Raw genomic sequence first — 20,275 nt, 5'->3', positions numbered from 1 at the left:
CACTTCTCACCCCATTTCATTCCTAAGTTCTCCTGTACCAAAAGGAAGCTCTCCACTCACTACCGACCCCTTACCGAGGACGTGGACGCTACATTTCCGCCTCTTCTCGTCTTATCAGCGGAAAGAGAAGAGGAGAGAAGAGAGAGAAGAAGAGGAGAGAGGGAGGAGAAGGAGGGAGGAGGATGAGGGGAGAGACAGAGGAGAAAGAGAGAGGAGGAGGGGGAGGAGAGAAAGAGAGGGAAAGAGGACAGGTAAAAGAGAGAGAGAGAGAGAGAGAGAGAGAGAGAGAGAGAGAGAGAGAGAGAGAGAGAGAGAGAGAGAGAGAGAGAGAGAGAGAGAGAGAGAGAGAGAGAGAGAGAGAGAGAGAGAGAGAGAGAGAGAGAGAGAGAGAGAGGAGATTGAAACTTTTATTCACAAACAAACACATCTGTGAAAAAGTCGTCACGGCCCTTGACGGCTCAGTCTTGACACGATACAGGACAATGCCAGACAGTAAAGCCTACGTATACCATATATATTTACAGAGTCCCTAAGTCAGCGGCACAAAAAGCGGGATATTCGTTGAGTGTTCGCGGGAGTATGATAAGGACGTGGTTGGCAAGGTCTGCTAAGTGTTGGTGTGGGAATTGGACACTGGACACCGAGGTCACGTACGCGCAGACAGTCACGGAGATAGTGTTCAAGGGTGTGGCTGTCAGGGAGAGAGAGAGGGGGGGGGGAGCGGCCTTGACTTTGACCGGGGCCAAGGGAAGTCAGTAAGGAAGGACTTACGGTCATGGCTGTCAGAGAGAGAGAGAGAGAGAGAGAGAGAGAGAGAGAGAGAGAGAGAGAGAAAGGGGGGAGGTAGTGGTAACCCCTTGCTCTTCCTGCGTATGAGAAAGTTGGCGAAGATTGTGATGAGGGTTGGCAGGGGAGTGAGAGAACGAGGCGGTGAGTGACAGAGAGGGGGTGTGGGGGGGGATGTGAGTGAGTGAGATGAGCGTTGTGTGGACTGTGAGGAAGAGGAGAGAAAGATAAGCCTGTGATTTGGAGAGAGAGAGAGAGAGAGAGAGAGAGAGAGAGAGAGAGAGAGAGAGAGAGAGAGAGAGAGAGAGAGAGAGAGAGAGAGAGAGAGAGAGAGAGAGAGAGAGAGAGAGAGAGAGAGAGAGAGAGAGAGAGAGATAAGCCTGTGATTTGGAGAGAGAGAGAGAGAGAGAGAGAGAGAGAGAGAGAGAGAGAGAGAGAGAGAGAGAGAGAGAGAGAGAGAGAGAGAGAGAGAGAGAGAGAGCTTACGTGATGGGGAGTGTGAGGGAGAGGGGAAAGTATAAGTGCGGTGATGGTGATATGGAGATGATGGTGCAATGTTTTATCTTATTGTCGCACTTTATTTTATCTTTTAATCTTTCTGTAATTTTAGGTATTGCATAAGTGTAACTGTATTGTATTTTTCCTTTTTTTAGTGTGGTGATAATGGCGTAGGCAAGTAATGGACTCTCCAATACATGAAACGAGGTAAGTGAAATAATGAACAAAAACGAAGAAAAAAAAAAAGACGGCAGGGGAGATGGTATGGTAGAACAGCAAGATTGGTTGATGTAGATGGTATATCATGGTGGCAGCGATAAAGGATGAGCAAGATTGGTTGATGTAGGTGGTAGCTCATGGTGGCAGCGAGATAAAGGATGACGTCATAATGTGTGGTGATAATAGGAAAGTTTAAAATAGGAGCAGGCGGCGACGACGGTGATGGTGATGATACGTGGGAATGGTGACACACAAGCTGGTGACGTGTGTGAAGTTATGTGATGGTGAGAGGTGTTGGGTATAGCGTGAGACAGGTTAAGGGAAAGGAGGAAAATGATAAGCAAGGATGAAATAAGCAGTAGGTAGAGTTGAGCATCTTAACCCTCAGACGGCGGCAGTATTTGAAGAGTACCTCCCCAAAAATGAATCGTCTCTATATAGTCACTGCCGAGCTTAGGACCGTAGCATAAATGTAGTTACGCCGCACAAGAGGTGTTTTAACTATCGTCTATATAAGGGTTTTACCGCAATCTGGAAGTGTTGTTTTATTTCTGCCATACAAAACTGACTGACTGAATTTCGGACCGTCTCTATTGAGTTCCACCGCCGTCTAAGGGTTAAGATATATATGTGTGTACGCGTGACTGATAACATGACACAAAGAGACATAGCGTGAGACCGTTTGGAAGAAAAATATACATACATAATGATAAGAGGAAGGAAATAGCACTGATAACATGGCACAAAGAGGAAGAACGTGAGAAGTTAGAAGAAAGAACTGTGCATATTGATAAAGAGGACGGCTATAACAACGATAAAATGACACAAAGAGGAAGAACGTGAGCAGTTATAGGAAAGAACTGTGCATAATGACAAACAGGACTTATATAGCGACGATAACACTACACGAAGAGATGTAGCGTGAGGCAGTTTAGCGGGAATGAGTCTGCATAATGATAAAGCAGGAAGGGAAGAGAAACACTAACATGACACAGAGGAATAGCACGAAACAGCTCACCGAAAAGAAGTAATCCTTAAACACTCCGGCGCCCCAGCACACATATTTGACAAGGCTTTGGCAGGAGTTTCGGGCATTTCCAGGGGTAATTAATTGACCCTAGTGGTAGTCTGACCCTTCTTCTGTGGCATGAACCTACAAAAACACCCATTAGAGACCGACTGATCTCATTTTTGGCCTTTGGAAATAGTTGATGTGAGAGTCGGAACTGTTTAAGAATACCAACCACAGTGACAAACCGGATAGTAACGATAACATGACACAAATTTGTATAGGGTGAAACGGGTTAGAGGAAAAGAGTAAACAAAATAACAAACAGAAAGGCAACAGCAACAAGAAGAGTGGAGCGGCGGCACGGAACACAACACGAAAGACCGAACGAGGATAAAATTCCGTCTCTCAAGGTCATGAAGGTTATTACCCCCAATGCCCGACAACAAGAGCGAGGCAAAAAGTAAAGTACAGCGCGTACCCCCGGGGCTGGCTGGCTGGCTGGCTTTGAGGTGCCGTGCAGTGCGGCGAGCCAAGGGTTTCCTCACCGCCCGTACCGTACTGTTGATTCCCTCGGCTGCCAAGCGCGGAACGAATTCAAGAGAGGACATGTGAACTAAGGATCGTATTCTTAAACATCTCGGCGCCCAAGCAATGAATCAAGGGCCATATTCATTAAACATCTCGGCGCCCATGCTAACAAATTTGTCAAGGTTTTCGTAGGAGTTTCGAGCATTTTCAAAGGTAGTTTTTTTTACCCTTGTGGCAGTTTGACAAAGCTTCTGTATGCCATGAAAGCGAAAAAAATACTCTTGAAAAAACGATTAATTTCCTTTTAGTCCTCCGGAAATAATATGTGAGGCGGAAGCGACTGAGACTATCGACCTGAGGATCACATTTCGGCGCCCACGCTAACAAATTTGACAAGGCTTTCGTAGGAGTTTTGAGCATTTCCAGGGGTAGAATTATGTAGAAGTTTGACCCATCTTCTGTACCATGAACTAGAATAACACCTATGAGAAACTGATTGATCTCTTTTTTTGACCTTTGGAAACAGTTAACGTGAGGGGAAAATGCGTCTGAGAATATAGACCAAAATGTGTTGAGGGAAAGGAGGCCATGCAAGGCGGGGAATTAATTAACTACATGTCTAAGAAGTAATAGATGCTACACCACACGCTACTTCGGCCCAGGGAGCGGAGGTGAGTGCAAGGCGGGAATTGAACTAAAGGTCTAGGAAGTAATATATGCTGAGCCACACGCTACTTCGGCCCAGGGAGCGGAGGTGAGTGCAAGGAGGGAATTGAACTTAAGGTCTAGGAAGTAATATATGCGGAGCCACACGCTGCATAAGATCGGGTCCTCGGGTTCTGAGCGTGTGTTGGGTGTACGACCTAGCATTACCAGAACTGTTCCCGTGAGCTGACTGACATGGACAAGCACGGTGGCAAACACGTTGGAGGGTGCAACACATATCTCGTCCCACAGCAGAGGTTGGATATCTGTACCCAGTCCCGATAAGCAAGGTGGTTATCTTATTCCACGGCAACTTTATCAAGGTAAAAAGTAAAGTACATGCATATCAGGAGTACAATGCTAAGCCGCTCCGGTTATCAAGCCTCCTTAATACAGTGCAGCTCCTACAACCAGCGTATCGGTCCCATGCGCACGGCAGAGACTGATAAAATAACCAACCATAATAATGTATTTGTATTCCATCCGTGCCTCTGCTAGCTACGTTACCAGAGTTTCGGTTCAGAAGCTACAGAACGCTAGACACATGGAAAATTAAATTTGGGTGCCTAAAAACACAAAGAAGGAAAATAGAGGGAATATAGATAGATAAACAGAGAGATAGAGATATATAAGATAAACTCGGTAGGGAAAAATTGGGTAAAAAACGAACATTCGTCACTTCTCTGCTGTCGGGACACAAAGTTCCCTCTGCAGTAATTATTTCATTCATAAGAAAAATAATTATATGATCGAACAAGTGGAAAATAAATGATGCTTATAAAAGTCTTTGTAAAAATACTATATTCATCAGAAAAATTGAAATCATTAAAGCAATTGAACTGCAGCCTTCGGTATTTTATTCTCCAATGAAGGAGATTGGGGCTGCTATTTTTGCGACGCAACATACTACAGCAATTAGTGAAGCGGGACTTACACTGATGAATGGAAGGAGCAACAAAAATAGCGCATCAACAGGAAAAAGCAATCACCTTTTCATTCGTTGTTCAGGACTTTCTCTGACTCATGACATAATGGACGAGGCGGTAGTGTGCAGGACTCAACTTCGTCCCTTGTATTTTCAGACCGATTTACGCTTTTTTTTTAATATTCTTCCATAAAAATTAGTCATGGATGGAACGAAAGAGGCGTGACCCAGAGACTGATTAATTGATTGATTGACTGATTGATTGATTTAGGGTAGTGGAGGTGTCAGGGTCATGAGGCGCCGCGGGATAGGAGAGAGCAATCACAGCGTTGCACCGGATACGGGTAAGTTCATGGCCGATAAACAGAGCGACCTCATTAAAATTTTGACGGACACATTAGATAAAGGAAAAAAAACAGGAAATGGGGAGAGACACGGATAATTAAAACATAAGGAAAAAGTGATGTAACTGTAAATAAAGTTTGTATTCCAGGAAAAGTGGAGATAAAGAAGAAAGAACGGAAGAGATAGAGAGAGAGAATGACAAGCGGATATGAATTATCTACACAAAACGTACACAGTTAACACACAGTAGAATAAAAAAAAAAAAGTGGAAGGAAAGAGGAATGAAGGATGAAGAAAATAATGAAAACAGAGAGGAATTTTGATTCAAAACGAAAACGAAGCATCGGGATTAATAAGATGTAAGGAAGAGTAAAAAAAAAAAAAAAAAAAAAGTGAGACGCCGATTAATAAAAGTAAAAAACACCGTCAGTGATAAAGAAATGAAGAATTGTTATAAAAAATGTGAAGCGCTAATTAATGCAAGGTAAAAAGACGCGTTAACAAGAAAAAATTAAAGTTTGAATACAAAGGTGAAGTACTGATCAATTAGACGGTGAGGTACTAATTAATTAAAAGGTTAGGTCCTTATTGATTTACGATAAACACCTGCGTCACAGGTATGAGGGAAAACGTGAAAAATGGTGAAATACTGAGCCACGCAGAGTAAGGAATTGTCTTGTGTACAGAGATTGGGGCACAAAAAAAAAGGAAAACAAGTATGGTCCTAAGAATAAAGCAGGATGATTCAGTATACATAGATTGTGAAACAACAAAAATAATAAAAAAAAATAATAAGATAATGTTTAAAGTATGTATGCAGAGATTAGGATAAAAAAATAAAAAAATAAAATTACAAAGGTTAAGCATCGTCATTGACAGGAGCTTCTTCATCAACACAAGGCTGGTCGGCTCCTTACCTTGGCGGAGGCCACGCCATCGATGTTGACGATGAAGCCCACGCCGCACGCCGCCGTCTCCCGCGAGGGGTCGTAGAGGCCCTGCGCCGGGGGGTAGTCCCACGGCTCCCGCACCTCGCTCACCACGCCCATGGTGCCGCGCCTGCAACGGGAAGGAAACACGTTCTCGGTTATCTGCTGCGTTACACAACTTACTCTCATACTTGTTGCAACATTTGAGACATGTCCCTGCCTCTGGTTGCAACATTTGAGACATGTCCCTGCCTCTGGTTGCAACATTTGAGACATGTCCCTGCCTCTGGTTGCAACATTTGAGACATGTCCCTGCCTCTGGTTGCAACATTTGAGACATGTCCCTGCCTCTGGTTGCAACATTTGAGACATGTACGTGCCACTGGTTGCAACACACAACCTATTTTTTTCCCTCGCTGCAACACATCCAACTCTCATACTTTTTGCAACCTTAAAACATGCTCCTGTCATAAATTGCAAAACGCAACATACTCTTTGTTCAACGCTGCAACACATAACCTGCTCTATTTTCTCGGCAACACACAATACACATTTATTTCTCCCTATGACAGTGCAACAATAAATTATTCCTAGAGTTCACTACCCCACGAAAAATACTTCCTAGAACTCAATGATAATACAGACTTCTCCCAAGAACTCACAACAGCGGACACACGCGCGCACGCACGTAGGCAAGGGCGCGCGCGAGAGAGAGAGAGAGAGAGAGAGAGAGAGAGAGAGAGAGAGAGAGATAATGTGTATGTATGTATGTGTGTGTGTGTGTGTGTGTGTGTGTGTGTGAATATTATATAACCCCCTTTAAACGTTTAAAAAGCCTTTCACATGTAAATCTTAGCTACAGGGAACCTATTTGAGAGGCAACAGATTGACTGGAAGTATAACTCGTGCCTTGCGTCAACAAGTGCTGCCGTCACCACAAACTTCAGCTCGGTAAATCAACAAGGCAGCAAATCATCTTCCCAGGTACGCAGGAAGGAGTTCTTCGTCATGAAAGGTATATGAAAAACCATACTTTTGAAGGTAAACACTTATTATTGAAAGAATTTTTTGACGGAAAATTACTGGACAGGACAAATGTAATATTACTACTGGTTCAGCGGTGCGGGGCACTTTGGGGTTTTCCCACTTGACAAGGAGAAGAATATTGCGAAACCCGGGTCTGCCCCACACGGCCGAAGAGAACGACCCTCCCTTGGGCAACAAGCCGTATGAAGGGAGGTGACAAGCCTGACCTTTCCGTGCGCAACAGGACGTATAAAGGGAGGTGACAGGTTGATCTGCCCTCTTCAGGGTGACGTCCTTCCACGAGCAGGTCATTGAATGTGATTTGCGGAAACCTATCGACGTGACAAAGATAAATATGGTCCCTTCGCTGATGAGATACAAGAGTAGAACATATCAGATGAGCGTTGCATAGTAATTGTGTTCTCCATCAAGTATCTCTCTTACGAAGTGTTCGTAACGAAGTAGCTCAACAGTCTAGTGGCTCCAGTCGCTCTGGCACAGGGGCTCATTCACTGTTGTCTGTTCAGTTTTCCAGGTCAACTGTACTAACAAATAGTATTGCATTATTTCAATTGTGCAAAACATATCGAGACTATTTAGCACAATATCAAAACAACCACCACCATACACCAAAGAAAAGGTATGAAGGAAAACCAACAAACACCAAACAATTGGATGGGTTTAGGATGGAAAACTTTATTATTTACAAAAGCTTCCGACATGTCAAACGACGCATGGGAGGAAATATTTGGTGAAAAAAAAAATTGTGTGAAGCGATACATATTATAGAAATCACAACGTATGCTAAAAGCCTGATACAAGCGAAAAAAATAAACCGTTAAACCACAATGCAACACGCTAATGCTAAAAATGACTGACCTAATCATGCAGACAATAACTCGACAGAAAAGATTAAGGTCGGTATTTATATAAGACACTTTCCCTTCTCTCACATCAGCTATTTCCCTTCTCTCACATCAGCTATTTCTAAGGGTCAAAGAGGGGGTCAATCGGGTTCTAATGAGTGTTTCTTTAGGTTCACGGTACAAAGGAAGGGTCACACTACCACCAGGGCCATAAATCTACTCCTGGAAATGCCCACAACTCCTAAGAAAGCCTTGGCAAATTTGTGTTCTTGGGCGGCGAAATGTTTTATAATACGACCCTAAGTCTCAGACGCTCGATTCTCAGACGCTTTCGGCTCTCACAACAAACATTTCCAAAGGTCACAAAGGAGATACGTCACTCAGGTTCTCTTGATTGTTTTTCACATTTATGGTGCAGAAGCCTCGTCAGACTATCAGTAGGCTCATTAAACTACTCGTGTAAATACCCACAACCTCCACTAAAAGCCCTATCAAATGTGGGTGTGTATGCCCCGAAATGTTTGATTTGAGCCTCGAAGTTTCAAACAGATACAGAAGGGCATCTCAGGTGACAGGGGACAGTGAAGTGCGGCAAGAGGCCAGACTGACGCAGACCACAGCGCCAGAGCCATCACGAGGGGGAGGAAACTTACACAAGCGAAGGAGAACAGGTTTGGGGACGGAGAGAGGGAAGAAGGGGAGGAGGTGGTCTAGGGAAGGAAGGGCGAAAGGGACACGTGATATAGATAGATAAATAGATAGATAGATACAGAGAGAGAGAGAGAGAGAGAGAGAGAGAGAGAGAGAGAGAGAGAGAGAGAGAGAGAGAGAGAGAGAGAGAGAGAGAGAGAGAATAAGCACAGACGAAAACAGACAAACAATCAGACAGAGAAAGTGTCAATATTAAGCTTCCATTAGTCATTTACACGTGTCTCCTCCTCCTCCTCCTCCTCCTCCTCCTCCTCTCCCTCTATTTTTCTCCTCCATCACCAAGTAGAAAAGAGAAAAGAGAAAGGAGGAGGAGGAGGAGGAGGAGGGGGGGTGATGGTGATGGTGACTGCTGCATGTGGAGGCGAAGTGAAAGGATAAAAAAAAAAAAAAGACTGGTTTAAGGAGAGAAAGCGAAAGGGGGAATAAAGATACAAAGCGAGGAAGTAAAAAAAAAAAAAAGACAGCAAGGGAGGATTTGAAAGGGCGGAAAGGGAAAGGAGAGAGTAAGAAGTTCAGCAGGGTAGGGAGGGAAAAAAAAAAAGGGGGTTTCACTGTGAAGGAAAAAAAAAGAACATTGAAGGTACATGGAGGTAGGAGTAAAAAATTGGAGCAAAAATGAAGGGGAAAGTGTGTGTGTGTGTGTGTGTGTGTGTGTGTGTGTGTGTGTGTGTGTGTAAGAGAATAAGCAGACGTGTTCAAACATACCTAGTACTTATCCAAACAACCTATGCACACACACACACACACACACACACACACACACACACACACACACACACACACATACAGAGGCAACGATAGGAAGGAGAGGGAGAGCAGTAGATACAGATACAAACAGATACAGGCAATGACAAACAAACCGGCATGCAAAGAGAGAATAGGAAAGGAGAAGACAGACACGAGGTAACAAAAGGTAAGATGGCAGGTATTGTCTGAAGATTACTAAGAAATAACAGGCAGGTACGCAGGCAAGGGATGGAGGAAAGGGAGGTGGAAGAAAGAAAAGGAGGTATGAATCGTGGAGTTGGGGGGAAAGACGAGGAAAAAATTAGAGAGGAAAGTAGAAGAGAAAAAGGATTAACAAGACGGAGGAAGGGAGGTAAGAGGGAAAGGAGGTACAACACGGGGTAGAGAGGAGAGGGAAGTAGAATGATGGAAAAGGAAGTTACATAAAGGAGAGGGATGTGGTGGAAGAGAGAAATGAAGGGTAAAAAGAGAAGAAGCAGTGAGGAGGAAAAGGTAAATAAAGAGAATATATGGAGTGAATGACTAACTGGGACGGGAAGGAAAGCACATTAAAGGGTAGAAAAAAAGAAGGAAGAACAAAGAAGTAGAAGGGTGAATGAGGGATTAGAGGAGAGAAAGGGAAGGTAGGGAGGAAGGGTAACAAGGGAGAGAGGAGATATGAGGGTAAGAAGAGAGAGGGTAAAAGTAAAGGGAAGGTAGGAGGGCAGGGAAACTTGGAAAGGGGAGAGAAAGAAGGGAAAGATGGAGAAAGAGAAGTGGGGCGAGAAGGAGGCGCCGAGGTTAGTCTGTCTGTCTGGCTTTAGAGGAGGAAAACATAGAGAGGAGGAGTGTGTGGCGTCGGACTGGAAAGCAAGACGAGGTATAAGAGGAAAGCTAAGAAACGAGAGAGAGAGAGAGAGAGAGAGAGAGAGAGAGAGAGAGAGAGAGAGAGAGAGAGAGAGAGAGAGAGAGAGAGAGAGAGAGAGAGAGAGAGAGAGAGAGAGAGAGAGAGAGAGAGAGAGAGAGAGAGAGAGAGAAAATCACAGACAAACACATACAAGGACAAGACAGTGACACGGACCCAAAAAATGACAGATACATACACAAAAAAAAAACGGCAATAAAAGAAAAAAAAAGTATGTATGATAAACCTTTCAAACTATCCAGACTTTCATTTGTTTTCGTGTAAAAAAAATATAAAAAAATAAGACAGGCAAAATAAAAGAATGGAAAAGAATAAAAGCAACTGACTGGGGAAGAGAAACGAGGAGTAAAACTGTGGAAAGCGTGACAGACAAAAGAAAGTGAGAGAAGAAAGCAGGAGAAAGGAAATGAGAGGCAAGGTGTGTGTGTGTGTGTGTGTGTGTGTGTGTGTGTCTGGTGAACGATGATAACTTTTGTTTGTGACAGGAAGAGGTGAAGCTGTCCTAGTTTTATGAGAGAGAGAGAGAGAGAGAGAGAGAGAGAGAGAGAGAGAGAGAGAGAGAGAGAGAGAGAGAGAGAGAGAGAGAGAGAGAGAGAGAGAGAGAGAGAGAGAGAGAGAGAGAGAGAGAGAGAGAGAGAATTATTATTGGAACCCTCCTCTTACACACTGCAGGACCAACAAAATTTACAACAACAAGAGAGAGAGAGAGAGAGAGAGAGAGAGAGAGAGAGAGAGAGAGAGAGAGAGAGAGAGAGAGAATCATTATTGGAACCCTCATCTTACACACTGCAGGACCAACAAAATTTACAACAACCCCTAAACATCGCAAATTTTCCTTCATAATATATCATCGAAACTAAACCTAACACACACACACACACACACACACACAGGAAACCCTCGTAATACCACCTATCAGAGAACCTTCACACGTCCAACTAAAAAAAGAGTAACGCAACAACTTAAAACGGGCTTCCCCATACGAGAGAGAGAGAGAGAGAGAGAGAGAGAGAGAGAGAGAGAGAGAGAGAGAGAGAGAGAGACGAGGGATAATGGCTGGAGCTAGACTGAGAGGCAACCGTGTAATCGAGTTGGACAGGAGGAAAAAATCAAACTGAGAAGAGAAACGGGAGGAGGAAACAGGAGGAAGAAACGAGAGGAAGCAGAAGGAGGAGGAATAAGAGGGGAAGAAGTAGGACGAGGAGGAGCAGAAACAGGAGGAGGAGGAGAAGGAAGAGGAAATAATAATACAAGGATCATTACCGGCGGATCAGGATATTAGGAAGGAAAGAAACTAGCTGGAACATGACTCTCTCTCTCTCTCTCTCTCTCTCTCTCTCGGCGTTAAACTTGAAAGCGTTCAATGCGTTAAGGACTTGAAGGTCAAAATCGCGTTAAACCTCAAATTCTCACAGCAATGAATCGATGCAGCAAATAAAGCGAACAGAATGTTGGGCTTCATTAAAGGAAACTTTTTGTTCAAGAATAAAGATGTAATACTTACACTCTACAATAGTTTAGTCAGACCCCACTTGGAATATGCGGTACAGTTTTGGTCTCCCCACCATGCAAAGGAAATTGCTAAATTAGAAGGTGTTCAGCGTCGGGCAACAAAAATGATCCCTTCCTTGCGCAACAAATCTTACGAAGAAAGGCTTTCCACCCTTAACATGTTCTCTCTTGAGAAACGCCGCCTCCGAGGAAAACTGATCGAATGTTTTAAAATACTTAATGGTTTCACGAATGTAGATAGATCAACATTGTTTATGATTGATTACACTTTGCGTACGAGGAACAATGGCGTAAAACTCAAATGTAGACAAGTAAATTCAAACTGCACCAAATTTTTCTTCACTAACGTTGTAGTGCGAGAATAGAATAAGCTCCCACCGTCAGTCAGTGTAACACGATTGACTCCTTCAAAAACAAGCTCGGCCGTCACTTCCTTCAACTTAATATTAACTAGAGCTGAAATGTAACGTTTTGGAGCCTTCTGATTAATGTAGAATCACTTCGGTTTAAGCACACCACCTAGTCTGGATCATGGGGTCTGTGTGGTCTGAGTTTCTATGTAAATCTATGTAAATCTCTCTTCATAACAAAACAGAACACATTTCTAATCTTACAATTTTTCGCATATCATTTCCCCGTTTCAATACGCCATCACTCTCCTCCTCCTCCTCCTCCTCATCATCATCAGCAGCATGTCCCCTAAGACCTGTGAGTAAGGTAAGAGGGGTCGTCCCGCTGCCACTGTCAACTTTAATAATCAGCTGAAATTGATTTTGCGAACATACTCTCTCGCCTAACCTAACCTAGCCCACTTCCTGATCGCTACCCCCCCCCCCTGTGTGTGTGTGTGTGTGTGTGTGTGTGTGTGTGTGTGTGTGTGTGTGTGTGTGTGTGTGTGTGTGTGTGTGTGTGTGTGTGATCGCCTGGGTCCATGCGTGTTGATGGCTGATGATAAGGAAGGCCCCAAAAATAGGAAGAAAAAGTATACCATTAATTATTTTCTACGGCGCTAATTACACACACACACACACACACACACACACACACACATATGGCAACCTCTCGAGTACATAATGACGTATGATGGACAATATTTAAACAAGTGTGTGTTATTGCGGAGCCACTGCGCAAAATATACTCTTAACCACATTTAAATACCTTCCGCGTACATCTGTGTGGATATGAAATTCAGGACGTGGGAGATAGAGTATCTTTACGCAGGTGTCGAGGAGCTATGCCAATAAACTCTCCTCCCCTTGAACTTGTGAAAGGAGTGACATGAGTGGATAGGTACGTAGATGAGAGGATGGGGGGGGGGGGGGGGGGGATTAATTTTTGGCCTACGCATCAGCCCAACACAACACAACAGACCCATCCAACGCAACACAGTATTACATCACAGCATAACAATACAACACAGACCAGCACAAGCACAGACCAACATATACCTAAACACAGCACAAAACAGTACAGTATAACAGCGAGACAAACCAAGGAAAATAACACAACGCAACTCAATACGACACAATATAACAACACCCCAGGAAAGAACAGAACAACATGACAGCAGCAGAAAGCAACACAATGCAGCTCAGTACAACACTTAAAAATATCGCAAGAATGAACACAACACAACACAAAATTAGAGGGCACAGAAAAAAACACATCGTAGCTCCGTAAAACACTATATAACAACACCTAAAGTAAAGAACACAACACCAACACAGGACAGCACAACACAACATGGAGGTTCGGAGTTTATGTGGACGAATCACGACACTACGATACTATTACAACACATGAAAGGGTGACACAACATAACACAACACAAAGCTCAACCCAACAACACTCGGACACGACAGCACATGACAACACAACCCAAGCAACACAACATCGCAAGAAACAATCAGAACACATCTTAAGACAGAACCACACAAGACACAGCACTACCCAACACATAACAACACATGACAGTACAGCAACCCAACTCAACCCAACAACACATCCCTCGGGCACGCCACAACACAGCAATGCCAAAGTTTTATCATGCCCTCCTGCCAAACGTTCCCTAGCGGACCAACGCGCGAGGCGATGACGTTTGGAACAGTCGTAGTTGGGTCCCAAGGAAAAAAAAAAGTTACGGGTTTATACACCTTTGCCAGCACAAGGTCACCAGCTCGCCACGACACACGACACTCAAGGTCACCACTATCCTATCTTTTGCGCCTCCTCCTCACCCGGTTATTGTCTTTTCTTCACTCATTGATCAAACGCGAAATGAATAGGTGGTTGGATGGCAGCTGTGGCGGTGTTGTGATGCTATAGGATTATCCTTGACTGATGGGGTTTACGAGGTAGGTTATATGCGATTGTTATCTACGTCACTGGTAGGAATGATATATGAGGAAAGTTACAGTGCGTGGTTTGATCTCAGATAGTTTTTTTTACATTTTTTGCTTCATTCTTCATTATCGCTACTTGTATCTTTTTCAACACCTTTCTCTCCTCCATGTTTTTTATTTTTACTTTTTCGACTTCCCTTTTTCTTCCTTTCTCCTTTCTATTGCTAACATCACACCTCTTGTCTACGTGCATCGCCTCTCCTCTCCTCTCCATGCTTTTTACTTTACCTTTTCCTTCACCCTCCTAACATTTCCCTCCTCCTATCGCTCCACATCTATCCTTTCATGTCTACTTCCATCACCTCTCCCTTTCATGCCTTCCATATAGGCCTACTGTTTTCTTCTTCCTCTCCCTTCTTTCTCAACTGTCCTTCCCTTTTCCTCTTACCTCATGCCCTTACGATCAACCTTTTCACTATTCCACACACCTATCTACCTCGCCTTCCCGTATTCAGTTCATGCAGCGCGATTTACCTCTCCCATAACACAACATCGGCAACTCCATACACCACTATAACATGGCAACAACACAGATGAACACTACACAGCTCGATAAAGACAGTAAAAACACCCTCATTCCTTATCCTCCCTCTTTTCCGAACCACACACTCTCTCTTCACCCTAAATCATTCCTCCTTCCCTAATCTCCCTCCCTCTCCTTTCCTGTATAACCTTGGCATCTCTCTCTCCTAAATATACACCTTCTGAACACCTCCATGGCTTCCCTTACCACTACTCTCCTCGACACACACACACACACACACACACACACACACAGCATGCCTTCACGGACACAAAGCTGCGGTATAACAGACAGACAGACAGAGACAGACGGACAGAAATAAGGAAGGAAGGTTCGAGACAAGGGACGGAAGAGATGGAAGAGAAAAAGGAACCGAACCCGTGACCAGGCAAAGAGGAGGTCGATGTGGCGGATCAGCGTGCCATCCTTCTCTGAGACTGATTAGGCTTCCCTCTCTCTCTCTCTCTCTCTCTCTCTCATCACTATTACTGCTCATTTTTCATCGTTTCTCACCAATTGACAGCTTTTCCATTATATATTTCCTTTCATCTCCCTTCTTTCTTCCCTTTTCTATTCATTCTTCTCTCTCTCTCTCTCTCTCTCTCTCTCTCTCTCTCTCTCTCTCTCATCACTGTTACTGCTCATTTTTCATAGTTTCTCACCAAATGACAGGTTTTCAATTATATAATATTCCCTTTCAACTCCCTTCTTTCCTCCCTCTTCTATTTCTTCTTCTCTCTCTCTCTCTCTCTCTCTCTCTCTCTCGTCTCCACTTCCTCCATTTTTCCACTTCCTCTTCCCCTCTCATTCTCGTCTTCCGCTGTTGGTTTACGGTGTGTGTGTGTGTGTGTGTGTGTGTGTACAGAAGCCCTTGTTAGCCACGCTCCCACTTGTTTATTCTCTTTCCCTCTCTAGACGAACCCAACACCCACACATCATCACAAAGGACAAGAGGTATTCGATTCCCCAATTCCCAACCATTCCGGACAACACAGCGGATCCGAACACGCAGCACCGGCACAAAGAAGCCAGTTTTCAGTTCGCTATTTTCTTATCGTGATTGGTATCGAGTCTTTTTACTTCTCTCAAAAGGCTGAAGTCAAAGGGGGCGCACGCAACTCACGGTTTAAAATACAAAATAACTAAATGAATAATGAGGAGCCTAAAGAAAAGCCAATAATATGTTTCTCCTGTTCACAATACAACTTAGCACACGCAACGCACAACACTTCAGAATTCACTAATATCACTCTTCACTTGTTCAGAATACGACACAACACACAAGCTACATTATAACACCAGAATTTACTAATATCATTCTTCACTTGTTCAGAATACGACACAACACACAAGCTACATTATAACACCAGAGTTCACTAATATCACTCTTCACTTGTTCAGAATACGACACAACACACAAGCTACATTATAACACCAGAGTTCACTAATATCACTCTTCACTTGTTCAGAATACGACACAACACACAAGCTACATTATAACACCAGAGTTCACTAATATCACTCCTCCCTTGTTCAGAATACAACACCCGCAACATATAACACTTCACAGTTCACTAATATCACTTTTTCTCCAATTCACAACACAACACGCAACACAAAACAAGTAACAGTTCCTTATTACTTTCACTAACTAATTTCAAATGTAAATAAAAAATGCAGAAGAAAAAAACGTTTTTCGTTTTTTTCTTCTGCATTTTTTGGTGTGTGATCAATTTTTTATTTTTATTTTTGGAGTCATTATTTTGCACATTTGAGTAATTATTTTGTCACGCCACGAACAGTTTCAAAATGTTGCTTGTGTTTCTTTCTTTCGTTCTTTATTTTGTCTTCTGTCTTTCGTTCTTTATTTTGCATTTTGACATTATTTTGGAAAGGCGACGTATTAATTCCTGTGAAAGTGACGTAGTGTAGTATTGCTTTCTTCTTAGGCTTGAGAAATTGACCATGAACATCGTGTAATACAAATAGTGAGTGATTTAAATAGACTTCATTCCGTGTGTAGTTTGGTAAATAATGAAAATGTGAATATTGAGAATGATCTGAATGTGTTCGTGGGGTGAGAAAAAAAATTACTTAAAAAAAAAAAGATGATAATAATATCGCAACACAAAACATTCATATACTATAATAAACAAAATACAAAAAAATAATTACCCAAAATACACACTAATAATGACAGAAAGAAAAACAAACAGGAGCAATATTATATAACCGTTAGTGGCGTGACGAGGTATATATATTTCTTTGTGGGGATTCCTGGACAGCCAACCAATCGATGCTCACGAGAGGAGGAGGGGGAGGAGGAGGAAGGAGGAGGAGGAGGAGGAGGAGGAGGTTGAGTGGTAACAATGGCATATGGCTCGGTTTGATTAAAAAAAAAAAAAAAAACGTATCGATGTCTGTACCCTGGTCTATACTGCATTCTCTTGCTTCAATCGGTGGACAGTTATTTATATTTATATGGTGTTAGTAAGAAGCTAAAAAAAAGTTTTTGGTCACCGTTATTGAAGAAAGAGAAAAAGAAGGAAAAGAAGAAGAAAAGAAGAGAAAGGAGGAGGAAGAGGAGGAGGAGTGTAGCGTACAGTTATGAAAGGCAGGCATGTGACCGAGGGAGGAGGGAGGCTGGTCAAGGAGGGAAGGAATACATAGGAATACATAGGAAGAACAGACACCAGAAGACCTATCGGTCTATGGCGAGGGTGTCTGTTTACTAGCGCTACTACTAGTAATCTACGTGTGGTAAAACTGGACAGAATAGATGAAGACTCCTCCCCACCCACCTCTCCCTCCGGCAACGTGCCGGCAGGAAATAGTTAGAAGAGAACACCATGTACCTTTAAGGAAGAAAGGGACATGGAAATTTTACAGTATAGAGCGAAATAAGAGGAAATTACTACCCTTAACTTACACTACTGGTAACCTAAGCTGTGGGGGAAAATTACTTCATTACATAAGAACATAAGAACATAGAAACACAGGGAGACTTGAAGAGGCCGAGTGGCCTACACAGGGCAGCCCCAGAATCCCCCCTAATACTCACGATGGGTGAGGTGTAGTTTCAGGGGCACAGGTGGAGGCTTGATCCTCGTTTTACCGGCGGTACTAGGCACGCACCAGTAGCCTGTCACCTTACTGCACCCACACCTCACTCCATCTGTCACGCGGACATTAACTGTTGCTTTACTCTATTGTTAACTTACGCTACTTACAATCTAGGTTGTGGGGGAGACTAATATGGATTTAGGTTGAGGTCTTGCTGTAATCTGTCTAAAAACATGCGAAGAAGGGTCAGTATAATCTTATATCCCTGAAGTATTTATCCAATGAAGACTTGAAGCTATTGATACTCTGTGCGCTAACTACTGACGGTGGGAGTTTATTCCAGTGATCGACGACTCTATTATTGAAAAAAACTTCTGCGCACCAATGTGTTACATCGGTTTCCCTTTAACTTCATACCGTTGCTGCGTGTTATTGTGTTGGTGTCTCTCTGAAATAGACTATCTGGGTTAATGTTGTCGAATCCATTAAGGATTTTGAACACTTCAATTAAGTCCCCTCTTATCCTCCGCTTTTTTAGGGAAAACATATCTAAACGCTTTAAACGCTCGTCATATGGCAAGTTTCGGAGGGAAGAAGGGGAGGCAGAAGGGAGGGAGAAAGGGAGGGGGTATCGGTCCCTCTCCCTCCCCCCTCTCGTATTGTCAACGTGTTTTACTCCCACCAGGTGTCGCGCCGGTTGGGAGATGTGTGTGCGTGTGTGTATACCTGGGACACACACACACACACACACCTATAAAATGACGGTGAAAGCGGAGAAATGTGAGAGGAAATGGAATGATAGGAGAGAGAGAGAGAGAGAGAGAGAGAGAGAGAGAGAGAGAGAGAGAGAGAGAGAGAGAGAGAGAGAGAGAGAGAATGGTGGAGGTGTGTGTGTGGAGGAGAGCAAAGGAAAAATACAATCAGGGACATGGAGTAAGCGGAAGAAACTACAAAAAAAAACAAGATAATAGAGATATGAAAGAGGAAGAAAATATCAGATAAAGAAAGATAAGATGATTGAAGAGGAAAAAATCGAGACGGAGATAGGGATGAACTGCGGAGGCGGGATTAAGAGATAAAATAAGATAGGGGAACTTGGGGAGAGAAAATATGAGAAAGGAAAGAGAAAGAATAAAAGTAAATAAACAAACAAATAATAAGTAAGGCGGATAAAAAAATAAAAAAAACGAGAAAGACAACAAAAAGAAAATAAGTAAAAAAAAGAAGACTAGAAAAGATAGAAAAAAGAAAAAAAGTAAAAAAATGATAATATAGAAGGTAGAGGAGAAAGACAACAGGAAGAAAAGAAAGACAAGAGGGAAAGACAACAGAAAGACAGGAAGGAAAAACATTAAAAAAATATACAGAAAAGAGAAAATGAGATAAAAAAATATAAAACTACATAAAGGAAAGAAAAATCGAGGTAGATATTAAAAAAAAAATAATACTAAAGGAAAAATATATAAAAAAAGAAAAAGACGAGTTAGATAAAAAGAACACCGAGGTAAAAATACAAAGAAAATATATGGAAAAAGAAAGACCAGATAAAAAAAAATATGGAAGAACTGAAAAATGAAAAGGAGAAAAACACGAGACAAAAAGGAGAGAACGGAGGAATAAGTAAAGAAGGGGAAAGAAGAAGGGGAAGAGAAAGGGGAAGGTGAATAAGAGAAAGAAGGAAAGAAGAGGAAAGGGATGACGAGAAGAGGAAGGGAACGGGGAAAAAGAGGAGGAAAGAAGCGGAAAGGCGAATAATAGAAAGGAGGGAAGAAAAAGTGGAAAAGAAGAGGAAAGGAAAGAGAAAAGGAATAAGAAGAGGAAGAGAAGAAGAGAAAGGGGAAGACGAGAGGAGAAAGAGAACGGGGAATAAGAGAAGACAAGGAAGAAGCGAGAGATGAATAGAAGATGAAGGGAAAGAAGAGGAAGTGAAAAAGAAGAGGAAGGGAAAGAGAAAGAGGAATAAGAAAAGGAAAAGAAGAGAAAGGGGAAGACGAGAAGAGAAAGGGAACGGCGAATAAGGGAAGCCAGGGAAGAAGCGAGAGATGTATAGAAAATGAAGGGAAAGTAGAGGAAGAGCGGAGGAGCTCATCACCCATGCAACCATCGTCGGGAGGTCACTGAGTCAGCTTGGCACGAGGGAGACAAAAGACTCAAGACTGACACAACCACCTCCAGATCGAGTTCTCACCAGTTCGACCCGACCCCCCCCCCCACCTCCCACAGCCTCCCCGTAGAACCCCTCCATGGCCCCCTTCCCGCCCTTACCACTATGCTACCACCCCTACACTATTATCTCAAGTGCAAGTAATACAACCCCATTTTCTCGCCCCCTTTCCTCCCCTTAACCTTATCTTCTTCCTCCCCCCTTTAGCCTCAAATCTGGAGGACTGAGTGTAATGGGTAATGGAGTGTTTTGTTATGAGGTATGATGCAGGAGGGAAAGGTAAAGAAAAGGGTAAAGAAAGAATAAAAGAAGAAAGAGGGGAAGAGAAGGAGAAGTGTAAAGAAAGAAAGGGTAAGGAAAGGTGGAAAGAGAGGGAAAGAGGAGAGGGAGAGAAAGAAAAGAAAAGGGGG

General features: G+C 43.1%; 1 protein-coding gene across 1 annotated transcript in view; it reads right to left on the bottom strand.

Moving 5' to 3' along the window:
- LOC126998347 (uncharacterized) overlaps positions 1 to 20,275 on the bottom strand; it is a 178,425-nt gene that overhangs the window by 141,504 nt on the left and 16,646 nt on the right. Inside the window, exon 2 of the mRNA XM_050859858.1 lies at positions 5,936 to 6,077. Coding sequence (XP_050715815.1) covers positions 5,936 to 6,067 — 132 coding nt within the window. The 5' untranslated portion in view covers positions 6,068 to 6,077. The remainder of the gene's footprint in view (positions 1 to 5,935; positions 6,078 to 20,275) is intronic.

The sequence above is a fragment of the Eriocheir sinensis genome, chromosome 14 (assembly GCF_024679095.1).
Source record: "Eriocheir sinensis breed Jianghai 21 chromosome 14, ASM2467909v1, whole genome shotgun sequence".
NCBI classification, from domain to species: domain Eukaryota; kingdom Metazoa; phylum Arthropoda; class Malacostraca; order Decapoda; family Varunidae; genus Eriocheir; species Eriocheir sinensis.
The sequence above is the reverse complement of the archived record's forward strand: the minus strand, read 5'-3'. Positions and strand labels throughout refer to the sequence as shown.